The sequence below is a fragment of the Ovis aries genome, chromosome 13, assembly GCF_016772045.2.
Source record: "Ovis aries strain OAR_USU_Benz2616 breed Rambouillet chromosome 13, ARS-UI_Ramb_v3.0, whole genome shotgun sequence".
In the NCBI taxonomy this organism is placed as follows: Eukaryota; Metazoa; Chordata; class Mammalia; order Artiodactyla; family Bovidae; genus Ovis; species Ovis aries.
Genome location: NC_056066.1, coordinates 73,273,123 through 73,290,643, shown reverse-complemented (window position 1 = coordinate 73,290,643; position 17,521 = coordinate 73,273,123). Strand labels below are relative to the sequence as shown.

Genomic DNA, 17,521 nt, shown 5'->3' with positions numbered 1-17,521 from the left:
AGGGTTCCATCCTCTCCGAGGGCAGAGTCTCTGAGCAACCAGACTTTGAGGCTGAAGCAAATTTGAATCAGCAACTCTGTGGGCCTGGCCCAGGGACCATTTCAAATTGGGCAGCTGCACGCCCCTTTTCTCCCTGCCTCTTAAGCAGGCCTGACTCTTCCCCTAATTTTAGGCAGGCTCAGTGGTAACATCTAGTCACAAGTGACTTTCCCTTCTCGAGCTCCTCATAGAAGGCAAGTATCTTGATTTACTCACAAAAACGTTGGAGCATAAACGGAGCAGCATAAATCAACAACCTGGGAGGGCATCCTGAGGTCTTTCTACAGGAGTGGAGTTGCCACGTGACCCCTTAACCAGCCAGTCCAGAGCAAAGCAGCGGCTGGTGCTTCCAGAGTGTTCCGCCCTGCAGGCTACTCAAGCCAGGCGTCCAGAACCCCCATACACGTCTCACGTGTGGCGCTCCAGTGCCCTGTGATAACTGTTTAGCACCCCGAAGCACCACTGGCGGGTGGCCTGGCTCAGTCCTTGGCAGCTCTGCTCTGTCAGGCGCACGGTTGACAGGCCTTCTGTGTACATTACCACAGGTCTAGGCTCCCTGTTCCTTACAGCCAAAGCCCCCAGCAACCAAGGCTACCCCCTGCCCTGCCCACCTCCCTCTGACACAAGGCCTCCTGAGAGACAAGGTGAAGTTTGCAGCAGTTTTAATACATAAAGCAACATGCAAGAGGTCGGCCGGGTGACCAGCCTTCACTCCACAAAAAGCTCAAGTACAGATACACCCCAATCGGGAAGTCACGGCTCACAGGGCCTTAGAGACGAGCAGGAAATGCTGTTTCTCAGCCAAGGGAGTGAGGATTCCATTTTCTGGGGATGAAAAGATAAGATGTTTCTAAAACAAGCACAGCAGTCTTTAAGGATGCAGACTAGCCCAAGCACCAGCAGGCAGGCCCCAGGGCAAGGCCAGCCTGTTCTGAGCTGGCCCCCCACGGTGGGCAGCCAGTAAGATAACCACCCCTCCACTGGGCACCAGAGTCCACGCCAGTTCCCATCACAGTCTGTCCTCGCCTCTCATCCTCACCGCTTCCCCTGAACGCCTCCTCCGTGTCTCTGAGATAAGCCAGTGACACCACAGGGTTCTCGGGGAGTCTGAATGTCCCTGCCCTGTTCCTTAGAGCTTCTGGACTCAGCTCACCCTTCTCCCGCCCCCTCCCACCCACCTGGTCTCAGCGCAGGTTCACTCCTCGCATGTGCTCCGTGGCCTGGTGGGCCTGCAGCACTGCCAGAGCCTCTTCGACCTGTGGGGTACATGGTGGGGGGGTACATGGGCAGCAGCCCCAGCAGGGTCCTGAGACAGCCTCTCCTCCCCTACCTCCAGCTGAGGCTAGAACCCCCACCTCCCTAGCATTGCTGCAGAGCTGTCATCTGCACCAGCTCCCATGACAGCAGCTCCCATGACAGAAACCCCCAGCAGCCACCTTCTACCCTAGCCAGACAGCGGTGGGGAATCCTTCCCCTAGGCTGGGTCTGAACACACCTCCCTGTTACACAGTCCTGCCTGTGGAGCTGCAGAGAATGGGAGGGGCTGAAGTTGCAGGCCCTTTACCAGGCTCTCCCCTAGCCCCACCTCCAGCAGGTATTAGCAAGAAAACCCACCTCCTCTGTCCCAGTAGCAGACGCCTGGCTCCGTAACCCTCCTCCACCCTCAGGCCTCCCCGGCCCCCCACCAGGCTCCAGCCCACCTTGGCGTTGAGGGATTCTGGGGACTCCAGCATGAGCAGCAGCTCCGAGTTGTCAATCTCCAGCAGCATGCCCGTGATCTTGCCGGCCAAGTGGGCGTGGACATTGTAGACAAGGGGGAAGAGACGCTCACCTGTACAGAACAGCCTCTGAGGCTTAGGCACACACCTGGTGGACAGCCGGGCATTCCCGGGGCAGGGGTCGGTGTATATCGTGGAACCGAACAGAGAGGCATTTCAGGTTTCTGCCCCAGGACGGCTCCTTCCAGGTGTGTCACTGAACCTTCTTAGGAGCCTCTTCCCCAAGTGTAAAGTGAGTACTGCAAGCCCCACCTTGGAGGCTGAAGAATCAAATTTGACATTATACCGCATAGGTGCTCTGGCACAGCTTTGATTGCTGTGTCTTAAAGACTACTCTTGCTGGACTTCCTTTGTACTCCAGTGGTTAAGACTCTGCTTCCAATGCAACGGGCGCAGGTTCGATCACTGCTCGGGGGCACTAAGATCTCACATGCCTCAGGGTATGGCGGGGAAAAAAACCAAACTACTCTTGTTCATTGGGCAAGAAGTCATTTGAAGGATCACATGGAATTCTAGACAGGACACAATAATATGGAACTTGATTTTTTGGAGAGACAGTGGAGCCAAACACACAAGATAAATTCACCTTCCATCAGCGGGCACTTCCAGGGACGGGGCCTCGTGCTGGTGGCGATGTGTGGAGGGTGCAGCCAGGACAAAGTGCTAGTTGCCATTAGTGGGCGCGGGAGGGCTTCCCCCATGAGGAGAGTGAAGGAGTTTCCAGGGCACTGCCCACAGAGCCTTCCCCTCCATGAAGCCCATTTAGAGTTCTTCTTTGAGGGGTGGGTAGGAGAGTGACAGAAGCCCCAGTGAGCTGAGTAAACGATGGGGTGACGGCAGTGGGGGCCCTCAGAGAAGAGCATGGAGGTCTTGGTGAAGAGAGAGCCCAGGGACCATGGCGAGCTCGTTCATTCATTCATTCTTTTAATTAACCGTAACCCTAACACTTCCGCAGGGCCTGCCAGACGCCAGGAGGGAGATGCGTGCACAGGAGTTCAGGTGTGGGGGACACCGTTTCTTTCCCCAGTGCATGTTTACATCCTGCCTCCCAGCAGTGGGCACTGGGTGACTGATGAAACGTGGTGACAGCCTCTTCCCATCAGGAGGGGTGTGAGGAACCACAGCACCCACCCTACAACAGGCCATCTGCTGACAGAAACCCAAGACCCTACCCTCCTGCTCCTCCTCCTACCCCCTTGAGCTCCCCCCAACCCATCTCCCACATCTGGGGTTTCTCCCAGCCTGAGTCAAAGTCTTTGAACAGCGAAGCTGGAAGAAATCTCGGACTACCTGGTCTGACCAGTGTTTGAAGATGAACAGGAGCCTGGGAAGTAAAGGCGCTTTGGACAAGCTCACCCAGCAGGCGGGTCAGCTTGAGGCTGGGGACCTGGTCTCCACATCTGACCTCCAGCTGGTAAGTCAGCTGGTGGCGCACCCCCCTCCCACTCTAGGGTAGGGGAACCAGCCACTCACCGATCATCTGCTTCTGCTCGTGCAGCGGTGCTGCAGCCAGCGTGGACGCGGTCAGGGGCTCCTGTCCGAGGACACGCACAGCAGGCTCCTGGACCTGCACATGGCACAGGGACACATCCCTTAACCACACAGGTGGGCAAAGCTACCCCCAGCGGGTGAGCACAGGCCTCCAAGGAAGTCTCTGGAAGAGGGGGAGCAGGGTCAAGATATGGACAATCAGGGGCAGGAGGTGGGCAGAATCCCTAACAAGGGCACAGTGGACTAGAAGACAAAGTGGCATTCTAACACAGACGTGTTCTGTGATGCTAGGAACCAATGCATGTGGCCAAGTGAAGCTACGTGCTACTGACCACCTGGTGCCGGACAGGCACCTTTTAATCAGGTAGCTCTATGGCTGCATCCCAGCATGACTCCTGACCCTTTCTGGGTGGGCTTTCCCTGGAAAAGAATCAGCCTGCAATGTGGAAGACTTGGGTTTGATCCATGGGTCAGGAAGATCCCCTGGAGAAAAAAAGGGAAATCCACTCCAGTATTCTTGCCTGGAGAATTCCATGGACAGAGGACCTTGGGGAATATAGTCCATGTCACTGCAAAGAGTCAGACTCAACTTTCACTTTTCACATCTTGGTAACTTTAAAATAGTTTTGCTCTCTAAAGCCTACTTTTGTTCATTCTGTAGGAAATAGTTTGAAGTATATATACAGAAATTCTAGACAGGATATGAAAATGCTGACTTGGAGACTTTTTAAAGGGGCAGGAAGATAAACACACAGTCTTTTAATTACAGAAGATGTTTTCAGTTCTGTTCTGTAGACTGATCACATTCTCGCTGCTCACCACGTAAATACTAAGGAAACCCAAGTTAATCCTGGTAATAACCCAGGCAAAGCAGCTTGTGATGAACAAACAAAATGTGATCCTAGCCTTTTTTCCCTTTCTGTTGGTAAGGGTGGGATGCAGGGGGGAGGGTGGAATATCTCTTCTGATGGTACACATTAATAAATGAAACTTTACAAGCCAAGAAAAGAAAGAAAACCAAGGCCCAGAGACCAGCAATGCCTTAGAGGAGGTTCTGAGCCAGGCACCCCTGGAGCCCAAACTAAGGGGGCAGCTGGGCCAGCCTTACCCTGTCAGTGCAGTGTGCTGGCGTGGAGTATTTGTGTGTCAGGAGAGGCCTGCTAGGGGTAGAGCATCCCGTCACACTGGGTCCTATGGTCTGGGTTCCAATGTTGGCTGGAAGAAATAAGTAGGAATGATAAGGCCCAATAGCAACTCAAAAGCCTAACAGCTCAAAACCAGCATTCACACTGAATTCCCTAAAGGGCATAAAGGGTCAACACACAGACGTGCAAACATCTGCCAGGTGAAGGAACAGATGTTGGCCTTATAGCCAGCACCTATGCCCCTGTTCACAGCTGCTGAGGTACTTAAGATTCAGGTCTGGTGCTGAGCCCCTGCAGGTATGACTGCATTCACTTCCATAACACAGCAGGAATACTGTTTTCACCCAGATTTTAGGGAAGAGGATATCAGGTACAGCAGCAAGCAAGATCAGAGTGAGCCAGCCCCAGAACTAGGTCTGTAGGACCCTAAAGCCGACGCTGACTATCACGCTGCACAGCCTCTAATGCCAGCACTGCCCTCCAAGGGGGCCAGCGGCAGGGTCACTGTGGAGGCCGGTTCTGACTCCCCACCAGCATCAACCCCAGCAGCAAGCCCTTGCTCCCCCACCTGCCCTCCATTCAGTTCCTCTTGGCCCTGCCCACACTCACCCACTCGCTGGGTGTGGGGCACCAGGTGTGGCATGTGGGTGGAGAGCTGCCTGGAGCTTCCAACAGGGGCCAAGGGGCGCCGAGACATGGCTGCTGGCCGGACCACCGAGGCCCCGGGCGGGTAAGCGGCTTGTGGCACAGGGAACACAGAGGAAGTTTAGTGGAAGGGGACAATCAGAGGGACACACTACACCCTGACAGTTCCAAGGTGAGGAAGGGGGTGGCAAGGTGAACATGAACGGCAGACAGGAGAGGGAGGGAATTCACCAGAGACCCAGACCTCCAGGGGAGGGGGATGGAAATCTGCAATTACAAAGCCCACCCAACTTCTATCTACCCGGGACCCCAAGAGGCATAGGTGTCAGGACCACACACCCTGGCCCCCCAAAGTCAGCTTCAGGTCAGGGTGAACTTCCCTCTGAAGAGAGGGACCATCCTCAACAGTACAGCCAATGGAGTTTCGTTTTCTCAGCTTTGCAGGAACTTTTACCACCAGTCAAGAGAGCCTTTGGAGCTCACTGAAGGTAACAGCTCAGGTGTGCGTGTCTTCTACATGCACACAGCCCTGTCCTTGGTGTTTTACACGCATCTCACTCGGGCTCATGTTCACAAGAGGAAACCAAGGCTCAGAGGGGAGATGTCACCCACCCAAATGACTAGGAAGCCACAGAGCCAGGCTTGACCCCCAAGTCCACATCTTTAACACATGCCCAGCCAGGGGTGGGGCACGAGGGGGGAGGGGCTGGGTCACTCACATGATGGTCTGGGTGGCTGGGCCGTCCACCTGGGGGCAGGCTGGATGGGTGGGCCAGAGCCGTAGTACTGAGCCTGAGCCGGAGGCTGTGTAGGAGAGAAAGACCTAGAGTGAAGCGGGGTGGCAGCAGCAGGGGGTGCAGGGGGAGAGGTGAGCAACTACATCCCTCAAGGACACCACTGCAGGAATACCAGTCTGCCCTCCAGGGGACTAGTCAGCAAACACCCAGAAAGTTTGGGTGAAGGCTCCTACTTCCCATCTCAGGAGGTCCATTAGCCCTGAGCCCTTCAGGGCAAGACCTCAGGCTCAGTCCTTGCTCTGCTGATCAGTGATACTAGCCCAGTAACCTGGATAAAATGGTGACACATCCCACTGTCCCTCATGCCAGCTTAAGTAACTACAAAGGGGAAGGAATGTTCCCATTCTCTGAGCCATTCATCTTCCTGCAGACATCTTCCTACCGCTCCAAGTCACACAAGCTCCTTCCCCAAACAAGACCCCTCAGGACATCAACATCCAGGAGAGATGTTAGCAGACAGCCCACAAAAATGACCATCTCAGTTGGGAGAATCTGTAAATCCTGCCAGTTTGGGAAAGTCACGGTGCCTGCTGGCATATTGGGTAGAAGAAGGCACACAGTAAAGAAATCTAGGCTTGTCTGGCTTAATGCAATCTTTTCACAGAGCATGGAAAAACCCAAGTGAACTTTTTGGCCAACCCAGTATTTGACCACAGAGTATCTTTCTCTGCACAATATTCACAAATCTCTCCTAGATCAGGAAACACTGTTGGACACACTATTACCCGTTTCAGAGATGGGGTGACCACGGCCGCCTGCCGAGTGAGTTTCCAGCAGAAGCACCCTGGGAATCCCTCTCTGCCTGCAAAGCTCGGATCTGCCTGCTCTCCCTGGCCATCAGGGAAGGGGGGTGGGCAGGCGGTCACCTGGGGCACAGCGGGCAGGAAGTAGCTGGCAGGCTGCTGGAAGGAGCCCAGGACGGGGCCGCCCAGGGCCCGCATGGTGGAGAGGCGCTGCATGTACTGGTTGGTCAGGATGGCCTTCCGCTCTTCCTTGCGCTGGGCCAGTGCCACGTACAGTGGCTTGGTGCCCACGATGCGCCCGTTCATCTCTGTCACGGCCTTGGTCGCCTCTTCTGGAGAGGAAAAACACACAAAGCCAAACCCTTTGCTGTGGCCACCCTCTGTCATCACCTAAAAGCAAGACAAGACAAGGGCTGCTGGGGGTGAAGAAGGAAGACTCCTGGGGTCAAGCTCCCCTCCCTCCCCCAGGGAGGGGGCCAGCCTGGTGCAGAGGGCACCCAGAAGTTGCAATTGATGGAGGTCCTCTCACCCTTAAATTTACTGAGGCCCACCGCATGCCAGATGCTTGACAGGCCTTCTCATTTGACAGGCAGAGCCACCTGAGCGGGGAGCCGTGGCCACTCCCACTTTACAGGTGATGGAAGTGAGGCTCAGAATGACTTGTCCAAGACCAGCCCACCTGCTACCTGGGGGATGATCCTCAGTTTCTAGACCATTCCCCAGAGTTAGTGAGAATAGGTGCATTTCAGAGTTCATTTTGACCTCTAAATTTTCTTCCTAAAGATTTTCCTGGGACTTCCCTGTTGGTCCAGTGGTTAAAGAACCCACCATACATTTTAGGTGATATGGGTTCAATCCCTGGTCAGGGAACTAAGATTCCCACATGCCTCAGAGGTACTAAACCCATGAGCTGCCACCACAGAAGCCACAACTAGAGAGCCCACGCTCTGCAACTAAGACCCGAAACAGTCAAAAAAATAAATAAATATTTTTAAGATTTTTCTAAGTAGTGATGGAAAGCTGCTTTAAATTGTTACTATTTCTGCCCTCATCAGTGAGGCTATAATGAAGTGGGTTGATAGTTTGGAACAGGTTAAAATTTAGGGGCAGGGTTCCTCAGCGAGGCTACAATCTTAAACCTTTTGGTGGGCGTCACTATGATGAAAAATCTGTATTTCAACTACTCTCTGGGTTTCATTAAACTACCCATATAGTTCTTTAGTTCATTTGTGAATTATAAACAAAGTGAAATGCTCTTAAGAGCTGTAGTTTCTAGAGACTCCATTAAAGGGATTTGTATTGAACAAGAAAATAATTTGAATTGTATTTTTGGTGCTTTATCATGTTGATTTTCTTTGCAATATAAACAAAAATCCTATTATGAAAAAAAATAATAACAACAACTTGTCCATGGTCACCCAGTCAGCAGGTCACACATTAGCCACAACTCAAACCCAATGCACAGTGCTGGAAAACCTCCACTGCCTTGGCAAGGCATGAGCCAAGTTCTTTGGAAATCTCAGGAAGAGGTGCTTAACCTTTCTGGGACTTCCCTGCTGGTTCAGTGGCTAAGACTCTGTGCTTCCAATTCTAGGGGCCCAGGTTCAATCCCTAGTCAGGGAACTAGATCCTGAATGCCACAACTAAGACCCTGAGCAGTCAAATAAATACATATTTTAAAGAGAAAAAGAAGCCACTTTTCCAGCCTGGTTCATATCGGTCATAAAGGTGATACTAAAAAAAAAAAAAAAAAAAACTTTTCTATGGTGGAAGGACTTCAGATTTATAGAAAAAATAGTACAGACTTACTACATACCTTTCACCTAGCTTGACAAATGTACCATGTTAACATGGGAACAAAACTACAATATCCACTGATTGGGACAATACTATGAATTATTATCTACAATGCTATTAACTGAAACACAGATTTTATTCAGATTTCACTGGTCTTTCTAACATTTCTCTCTCCCAAGATTCAATCCATATTGCATTTACGATTCCTGATTTTTGTTTTTTTGTGTTTTTTTTTTTTTTAGGGTTGAGACACTGGCCTGACTCCTTGAGGACTTGAGCTGAGAACATTGTAAATCTGCTCTATTAGAGTCCACACCCTAACATAAGTGACTTTCAACTGCACTTTGCTACCCATTCATACAAGGCCTTGACCTGAGCGTTCACAGATCCCCTCAGAAAGATCACTGGATAGAATTCTAGGGGTCTGTGAACTTTGATGGGGGAAAAAATGGTATATTTTCATATTAGCATTTCCTTCTATTCTGAATATAGGCAAAGAAAAAATAAAGTAGCATTAGCTGTGCAGACTTTGTCAAGAGGAATATTTTCCTATCACATTAATTATTGCTGACCTTGATCTTTTAGGCTCATTGCCAGTTCACTAGTCTTACAGTTGTTTTTCTTTTGGCCATGCCATGTGGCTTGTGGGAATCTTGGCTCCCCGACCAGTGATTGAACCTGGGCTCTCAGCAGTGACAGCGCAGAGTCCTAACCACTGGACAGCCAAGGAATTTCCCTAGATCTTAGTTTTTTGGTTTTTATTTTTTCAGAATTTATAGCTTGAGGCATTACTAAAGGAGCACATACTGCTATCACCTTAGCATTTTAACAAATATATTCCGATACAGCTGTTTTTTGTTAATCCTATGAATTTTCTCTTATGCATTTAAAAATATCTTCAGAAGGGGTCCATAAGCTTTATCAGACAGCCAAATTTTCTTGGCACAAAAACAGTGTTTTAACAAGTTAATAAGAACTCCTATTAGGTGGTTTTAAAAAGAGATAATTATACGATGAATACTTATGCAGAGCTTACTATGAACTTAATCTATGTAACATACTTACAACACTATCATCTCATTTTCAAGCACTATTTTATAAAATAGAAAATAAATTATATGTCTATGTAAGATTACAAAAAATTCCCATTTTATAACAAGATAATCATCCCAGTGTGCCTCATCTCTAAGCAACCCAGATTTTGATAATTCCCTTCAATTCAAGAGCTTTTCAAGGAGGTCAGTGAGCCTCCTGAAGTTATATGCAAGATGTGTAAACAATTAGATCATTATTTCACTTCCTATCGAGGGCAGGTGCTCCACTTGCTGGCCTTTTAGTTCTTAGGACACCTCTCAAAGTAGGCAGTATTACCCCCGTATTTTACAGATGAGTAAGTAACCAATGGAGAAGGCAATGGCACCCTACTCCAGCACTTCTGCCTGGAAAATCCTATGGACGGAGGACCCTGGTAGGCTACAGTACATGGGGTCACTAGAGTCGGACACGACTGAGTGACTTCACTTTCACTTTTCACTTTCATGCATTGGAGAAGGAAATGGCAACCCACTCCAGTGTTCTTGCCTGGAGAATCCTAGGGACGGGGGAGCCTGGTGGGCTGCCATCTATGGGGTCGCACAGAGTCGGACACGACTGAAGTGACTTAGCAGCAGCAGCAGCAAGTAAACCAAATGGCTTCCTCCAGGCTCTATAACTAGTTAATGCTAGGACTGGGATTTAGACCTAGTTCTGATTAACTTTAAAATCCCAGCTTCCAACCACAATACTATATAAAGTATGCATTTATCAGGAAAGAGGGCCCAGACCTTCATACAAATCAAATTTATCAGCTTATTGATTGTTCAGTTGAATCTGAGTTACTGGTGTTTAATTCACATGTCCCATAGAGTTCTATCACTTTTTTTTTTTTTTGAGAAAAGGTCCTTAACTCAAAAACTGTTAGAACCTCGTCCCCAAATACCAGGCTCCCTGAAGAACATTTTAAAAGGGTTCAATAGGCAAAAGATCTTCTAGACCACTTCCTAAGAACCCAACTATCACACTACATGTGCAGGTCCCAAGGCCCTCACCCACACTGATTTCTTTGGAAAGCTCTTCATTCCCACCTGCAGCTTGCTACCTCTTCACAGCCACGGCAAATGCTGCTGCCACTGCCACTTCTTACTGGAAGTCCTCCTTCCTGTTCTGCTAAGCTACCACAACTCTGCCTCCAATACTGACCTCACCCCCACCACACCCTATAGTAGACATGAGTTAATGATGCATTTGACTTCCCCACAAGACTATAAGCTACTCAAGAGCAAGGACTACATCTGACTTATTCCTGTGTGCTCCCCACAGGGCCTGGCAAAACAGCAGGTGCTCAAGTATGGAATGAATGATCACTGTGTCTTTCTTCTTAAAAATAATCTGGGGAGGGACTTCCCTGGCGATCTAGTGGTTAAGAATCCACCTTGCAATGCCAGGGACACGGGTTCGATTCTTGGTCAGGGATCTAAGACTATACATTCCTTGGGGCAACGAAGCCCACAAACTGCAACAACTGAGCCTGCACGGCATAACTACAGAATCTGTGCACCACAAAGACCCACATGCTGCAACTAAGACTGCTGCTGCTAAGTCGCTTCAGTTGTGTCTGACTCCATGTGACCCCATAGATGGCAGCCCACCAGGCTCCCCGATCCCTGGGATTCTCCAGGCAAGAACTCTGGAGTGGGTTGCCATTTCCTTCTCCAATGCATTGAAGTGAAAAGTGAGAGTGAAGTCGCTCAGTCGTGTCTGACTCTTAGCGACCCCATGGACTGCGGTCCACCAGGCTCCTTCATCCATGGGATTTTCCAGGCAAGAGTGCTGGAGTGGGGTGCCATTGCCTTCTCTGCAACTAAGACTTGAGACAGCCAAATAAATATTTTTTAAAATCTGGAGAGCTTTTAAAATTAAGATGTGCAGAGATCTACATTCAGGTTCTCTGACTTGGGTGTCTGCTTTAGAGCTCTCCAGTGGATTTTAATGAGAAGCCAGGGTTCAGAACCATCTAGGGAGCCCATCACCCTCATCTTACAGAGGAGGCGAGGGAGACATCTGTTCAAGGTCACAGAGCCAACATCATGTCTCTGATGCTAAGAGGGCTGAGCACACAGCAGGTGCTCAATAAATAATAAGCAAAGAATGATGTAGGCCAACTCTTTCATTTTCCGTATGGGGAAACTGAGGCCCAGAAACAGGTTATATCACCGGCCAGGGCCAGACAACAGAAGTCAATGGAAATTCCGAGATATAAATTTCTGGTATCTGGCATACAGTAGGCACTCAATAAATGCTTGTTGAATGAACCTAGGTTACTGTGAGCCCCAATAAGTCCAGCTGTGTGAATGGGCCTATATTTCTACCCTCTTCCCCTCGAGTCCAGATGAGATGCAGATAAACAACAAGCTTCAGTGGGGTCAGACCCAGTTCCCACTCCGGAAGATGCAGGTTAGCACCACCAACTCCCTGAAAGCCACAAGGCAGGGCAGGGGTTGGGTGTTCAAGGCCAGTGAGGATGGAAGGGAGCTACGGATCCCCTGTGTGTGCCCCAGGCCCTCACCTTGGCACTGGTGATCACTCCATAGGGAGAGAACTCTTTCCTCAGTTTCTCATCATCTATGGAGTCATCCAGGTTCTTCACATACAAGTTCACGCCCTAGAAAGAAAAGGATACCTGCTAGACACGCCCCTTCCCCTCCAAGTCCCAGAATGCCTTGGGATGGAAGGAGGGGCTTATACGGGTTCCACCCACCAAGCCTCCAGTTCCCAGCAGGCAGCACCCCAACACCCCACCCTTCACTCAACCAGCCCAGCACCTGGAAGCTGCAGCCCCTTCCCCCACCCTCATCCCCAAAGCCAAATTTCCAGAAATGGGACTGCTGGGGGAGGGAGCCACATTCTCAGGGCAGCACACACACTGTCACATCGAAACAGCTGCCCCAGGAAGCCTGATCCTCACCTGGTAACGGGTCAGCCGGTCCTGCTTCATCTGCTCGAACCTGCGCTTCAGCTCATTCTGCCGCTCAACCCGCTTCTGGGCCCGGCCCACGTAGAGCAGCCGCCCGCTCACCTCCCTCCCGTTCATGTTCACCACAGCCTGTGCAGAGAAGAGGCAGCCAGTTACCTCATTGGTAACCACTCTCATGAGCCTTTGGCCTTAACCTGGACTCCAGTCCCATCTCCTGGGTCCAGGGGGAGCCACTTGCAAGCCAGGCCAGCCTCGTTAGCTGAGAGAAACTGGTACCAGGATCAAAGCCATTTAAAGCGACTCCACTTTTTTTAAAAAACATGGGACAAAATTTCAGAGTAAACTGTAGATTTTTTTTTAATTGCTTTGAGCTTTACTTTAAAAAGTGAAATTTTAATTTGCGACGTTTCCATTTAGCTTCCAAGTGTAACTACACACTGATGATTTGAACAAAGCAGCAAGCATGATTCTTTCAAAATGGTGTGATGCCATCATCCACAGCCTTCATGTTGGGGTTTCACAGCAAAGATAACCCTTTTTGCTAACTATGAAGGCTTTAAATTAGAAGCATTGACTTAAACCTTGTTGGTTTTTCTTCAGTTATGGAATCCTACATCTTCTGTAAGAGGTACAATCTTTCTGCAACCCATTCATAATGAACTGAATCTGCATCAGTTCATCTGCAAAAATCTGCAAAAGGCAGACCCATATGTGTACTGACTCAAAGACATGGATTAGGGAGGAGAAATGTTTGGAAGGGAATTTTTAAGTGGTCAGTTCATTAGTAAATACTTTCACATGATGATGACTTGCTTCTCTACCTAAACATGCAGATGAATGTAAATATATATAAAAACACTGGGCCCCCAAGAACTGACTGTCTACATTAGTCTCAGGTCATTAACCAAGACCTTGGAGACTACGGTTCCCCCTGCCAGCTTCATCCATCTACTCCAGCTTATTGTTTTATAGTTGGGACAATCAAAGTCTACATAAAGGACGGGACTTGTTCAAGGGCACACAAAAAGTTAGTTTTCAAAGGAGCCCTTTACTTAAGGACAAAACTTCATAGAATTGGTTCTAACTCCAATGATCTGTCTTCTTAGCTACAACCTACTGGATCCTGATAATTACAGTAGAGCCCACATCGGTGGGAGAGACAGGAGAGCATATGAAAAACCAGGCAGCGCCTGGCCCGTGGTACATGCTCCGTGAGAAGTGGCTGCTTTCAAGATGGGCCCAGGATCCCACCATAGGCTGAGCTCTTCCATGACCAGTGAGCTTAATGGGGCAGCAGTCATGGAAACAGCTTCATGGTGGGAGGTAAAATAGGACATTAACCCTTTGTTACTCATAGTGTGACCTTGAACCCTTCCCTAGGTCAGGATATATGTACCTAGTACCTACCAGCAATACTAGAGATTTAACAGTGACACAAGACCAGTCCCTGCCCTCAGTTCTATCCAAGGAGAATCTATGCTAAAGATGGAGACAGACAGGAGGGGCACCTCATCAGAAGCATTGAGGACAGGAAGAGGTGGCTTCCTGAGGAGGGAAAAGTATAAGCTGAGACCTGTCAATAATCTACAGTTATACTGTCCAACATGGCAGTCACTTGTCACATGCAGCTCCTGAATACTTGAAATATGGTGTCTGAACTGACGTGCTAGAGGCACCAGATTTCAAAGAATTAGTACAAAAAAGGCAATGTAAAAATCTGTGTTTATCAATACAAATTTTGTATCACAATCCATTGTATCACTGTTATATCACATTGAAGTGATCATTTGAATAACAAAATATATTATTAAAATTACAGGAGTTTCTTTATCCTTGCTAGCATGGCTTTTGGACAGTTTTGAACTGCACACGTGGCCCACGTTATATTTCCAGTGGACAGCACTGGTCTAAAGAATACGGGAGGGGAAGTGTTTTGAGAAAACGTTTGCAAAGGCTTGGAAGCAAGGAATAACATGGCACTGCCCCTCCCTGGCCTCAATCCCACCATCAAGTCAAGGTCCAGTGGTTAAGACTCAGTGCTTCCACTGCAGGGAGTGAGAGTTAGATCCCTGGTCAGGGAACTAAGATCCCATATGCCATGTGCAGGGCCAAAACAATGGCTGTCTCAAAGGCCCCTACTAGCTCCCGTATAGTAAGATTCTGTGAAAAGCCAGCCAACCTCAGGGTATGGAAGCAACCAGAGGAGGCAGAAAGAATCTGCCTTCACCACAGGCATGAAGGGCCCTGGCTCCGATGGACCCAATCTGGGGAGGGACTTTTTCCTCCATGGGAAGCTGGAGCCCTCCGCTCCTAATCTCCCTTGGTCCCAGGCCTGACTCCGCACCTCCTCCATGAAACAGGGCCATGGGGATGCTCCTACCTTCTGGGCTTCCTCATGCTTCTCGAAGTTGACAAAGCCAAAGCCGCGGGAGTGGCCGCTGTCATCCCTCATCACCTTGACACTCAGCATCTTCCCTGGGAAGGGCAACTCAGCTCAAAGGGGTGTCAAGGAAGCCTCGAGATGGCCCCCAGTCTCCCCCCAAGCCTTCTGGAAGCCCCAGGGGGCCCTCCCCTACAGCCTGAGCTGGGAGTAGAAGTGATCCTCAACTCCCTTGGGAAACACGCCCACCAAACTGGGAGAAGAGGTCCTGCAGGCGCTGCTCATCCACGTCCACGTGGAGGTTCTTCACGTAGATGTTGGTGAACTCCATGGCCCGAGCGCCCAGCTCCACCTCCCGCTCCCGTCGGGACTTGAAGTGGCCAACGAAGCTGTGGACACACAGACAGGGTAGGCAGCTGCCCTACAGCTGCCATCAACCACCCCCATTGCTGCTCCAGCCCGCCCAGCAGGCCTGGGTCACTTGAGTCAATTGCTGCCGGCCTTGGGGCCTCTGTACTCCTCACGTGGGGACTGGGCAGGATAATACTCCAAGACCCAACCACTTCCAACAGCCAAGACTCTATGTTCCAGAGTAAGGTTCAGATGACTTTCCTCTTGTAACAAATGCACTGGATCTCCTACTGCACATGAGGCAGCTGAGTGCCCAAGAGACAAGAGCACAAAGCTGGGTGGGAACCACCCAGAAAAGGGCTTGAATCCTCACTTGGTAGTTGCCAAGCTGTGTGATCCCAGGCAAGTTACTAACCTCTCTGAGCCTCAGTGGTCATTTCAGTAAAACTGAGGATCAAACTCACATCACAGGGATATGCTTATTCATTTAACATGTATTGGGTACGCTGGTTGTGAGAGAACCAGATGCAGTTTATGCCAGTGTCGCTGGGGCAGGTGGCAGGGTGGGGGTGGGGGGCCCTGAAATAATTCAAATGTAATATGAAGTTTAAAAATGGTAATTTCCAAGTCCACATAAACATAAAATCTAAGAAGCTATCCTAGATTAAGGGGAAAAAAGCAAGCACAAGAAAACTTGAGGTACCTATAAGATATTTAGCACAGGATAGTTATAGCTGGCACCAAAAATGAAAGGAAACGGAATAACAGGAAAACAGGCAAAATAAACCTACCAAAAATAGAAACATGCTTCTGGAGATTCAGGAAAAGCCCACCAAAGTTCAGGTTTACTGATAGAGAAACTCTGGACAAAATGACCCTGGGCATTTCCCAGCTCAAAGTCTCTTCCACTGCTCAGCCTCAGGCTTAGGGCTGGGCCATCTGATGAGCAGAACCAGAATTAGGGGGGGAATTCCCTCGTAGTCCAGTGGCTAAGACACCACACTCCCAATGCAAGGGGCTGGGTTTGATCCCTGGTCAGGGAACTAGATCCCATATGCTGCAAATAAGACTCAGTGCAGCCAAAAAAAAAAACAAAAAAAACACCAGAACTAAGTGAGAATCACTGGAGCAGATTCTCTCCAGCACCTGTGACTCAATTTTCCATCTGTAAAGTGGGAAAGACGCCAAACTTAAAGGTATGAAAGTGGCAGGCTAAGCGTATGCCAACGTTCCTTCCTGTCTCCAGATCCCAGGAAACAAAAGGTTTAATAAAGTTCACAGCCATACTGAGAAGGCTGGAAAATAGACACAGATCACTGAGTCCATGGATGACTTGGCCATTAGCTGGAATCTCCAAAGCATCCCCTCATTTACTATTCAGAATCACCCTCCAACACATGTCAGCAGCCCCATGTTTTACTTGGAAAAATGAGTCCCTGGGAGATTGAGCAGCTCATGTGAGGTCCCACTGCCAGTAAGACCACAGCTGCTCCGTGTCCAGTGTCCGTTAGGGGGCAGCAGCAGGATTGGTCCCAGGCTGGTGGTACCATGATTCTGCTCCTTTAGCCCTGACCCCACGCCCCCCACCTCCTCACTCACACTTTGCGGTCATTCAGCAGCATTCCGTTCATGGTGCTGATGGCGTTCTGTGCAGCCTCGTGGGTCTCAAAATGCACAAAGCCGAAGCCGCGGGAGCCGTGCTCATCACACACCACCTGCACCCCAGGAAAACAGGACACAGAGCATCCAGCAGGAGGTTCCCGTAGAAAAGAATGACAACCGTGATAAATGACTAATATCTGAGTGCTGGCTCCCTGCCTGTCAAGACAATCCTATGTCACGCAACAGCCCTATTTTACAGGTGGGAAATGAAAGCTCAGAGAGGTCAATCTGTTTGCTTAAGATCACACAGTAAAGAGGGACAGAATCCTCAGATTGAACACAGGTCTTGTCTATACCACAGACCAGCTTTTAATGATCTTCCCAACGCGATGGATAAAAGGATTAGATTCAAGTCACTTGCCCTCCCTTGCTGCATCATGAAACAACCCAAGTGTCCATCAAGAGGACACTGGCATCCCAAATGCTGCTTGTGTGAAATTAACTTCTTTCATCCCTGTTATAACACTATGCTGCTGCTAAGTCGCTTCAGTCACGTCCGACTCCATGCGACCCCATAGATGGCCTCCCACCAGGCTCCCCCGTCCCCGGGATTCTCCAGGCAAGAACACTAGAGCGGGTTGCCATTTCCTTCTCCAGTGCATGAAAGTGAAAAGCGAAAGTGAAGTCGCTCAGTGTGTCCAACTCTTAGCGACCTCATGGACTGCAGCCTACCAGGCTCCT

General features: G+C 49.7%; 2 protein-coding genes across 6 annotated transcripts in view; one reads left to right on the top strand and one right to left on the bottom strand.

The window, feature by feature from the left end:
- TOMM34 (translocase of outer mitochondrial membrane 34) overlaps positions 1-8,960 on the top strand; it is a 30,163-nt gene extending 21,203 nt beyond the window's left edge. Inside the window, exons 7-8 of one of the 2 annotated variants that reach the window (XR_006055720.1) lie at positions 2,773-3,231; positions 8,678-8,960. Coding sequence is in view for 1 of the 2 variants with exons in the window: in XM_042230172.2 (XP_042086106.1) it covers positions 2,773-2,886 (114 nt within the window). In the remaining variant the exon portion in view is untranslated. Of the gene's footprint in view, positions 1-2,772 lie in introns of both variants that reach the window. The other variant, XM_042230172.2, reaches the window with a different exon arrangement.
- Positions 685-17,521, bottom strand: part of PABPC1L (poly(A) binding protein cytoplasmic 1 like) — a 27,121-nt gene continuing 10,284 nt past the window's right edge. Inside the window, exons 3-15 of one of the 4 annotated variants that reach the window (XM_042230170.2) lie at positions 16,778-16,893; positions 15,077-15,216; positions 14,828-14,922; positions 12,439-12,576; positions 12,040-12,135; positions 6,762-7,028; positions 5,818-5,902; positions 5,063-5,191; positions 4,417-4,523; positions 3,291-3,384; positions 1,740-1,870; positions 1,218-1,295; positions 685-864 (exon numbers count right to left, since the gene is read on the bottom strand). In XM_042230170.2, the coding sequence (XP_042086104.1) occupies positions 1,224-1,295; positions 1,740-1,870; positions 3,291-3,384; positions 4,417-4,523; positions 5,063-5,191; positions 5,818-5,902; positions 6,762-7,028; positions 12,040-12,135; positions 12,439-12,576; positions 14,828-14,922; positions 15,077-15,216; positions 16,778-16,893 (1,470 nt within the window). In that variant the 3' untranslated portion in view covers positions 685-864; positions 1,218-1,223. Of the gene's footprint in view, positions 865-1,217; positions 1,296-1,739; positions 1,871-3,290; positions 3,472-4,416; positions 4,524-5,062; positions 5,192-5,817; positions 5,903-6,761; positions 7,029-12,039; positions 12,136-12,438; positions 12,577-14,827; positions 14,923-15,076; positions 15,217-16,777; positions 16,894-17,521 lie in introns of those variants that run through there. The other 3 variants (XM_060397048.1, XM_042230171.2, XM_012189236.5) reach the window with 3 other exon arrangements.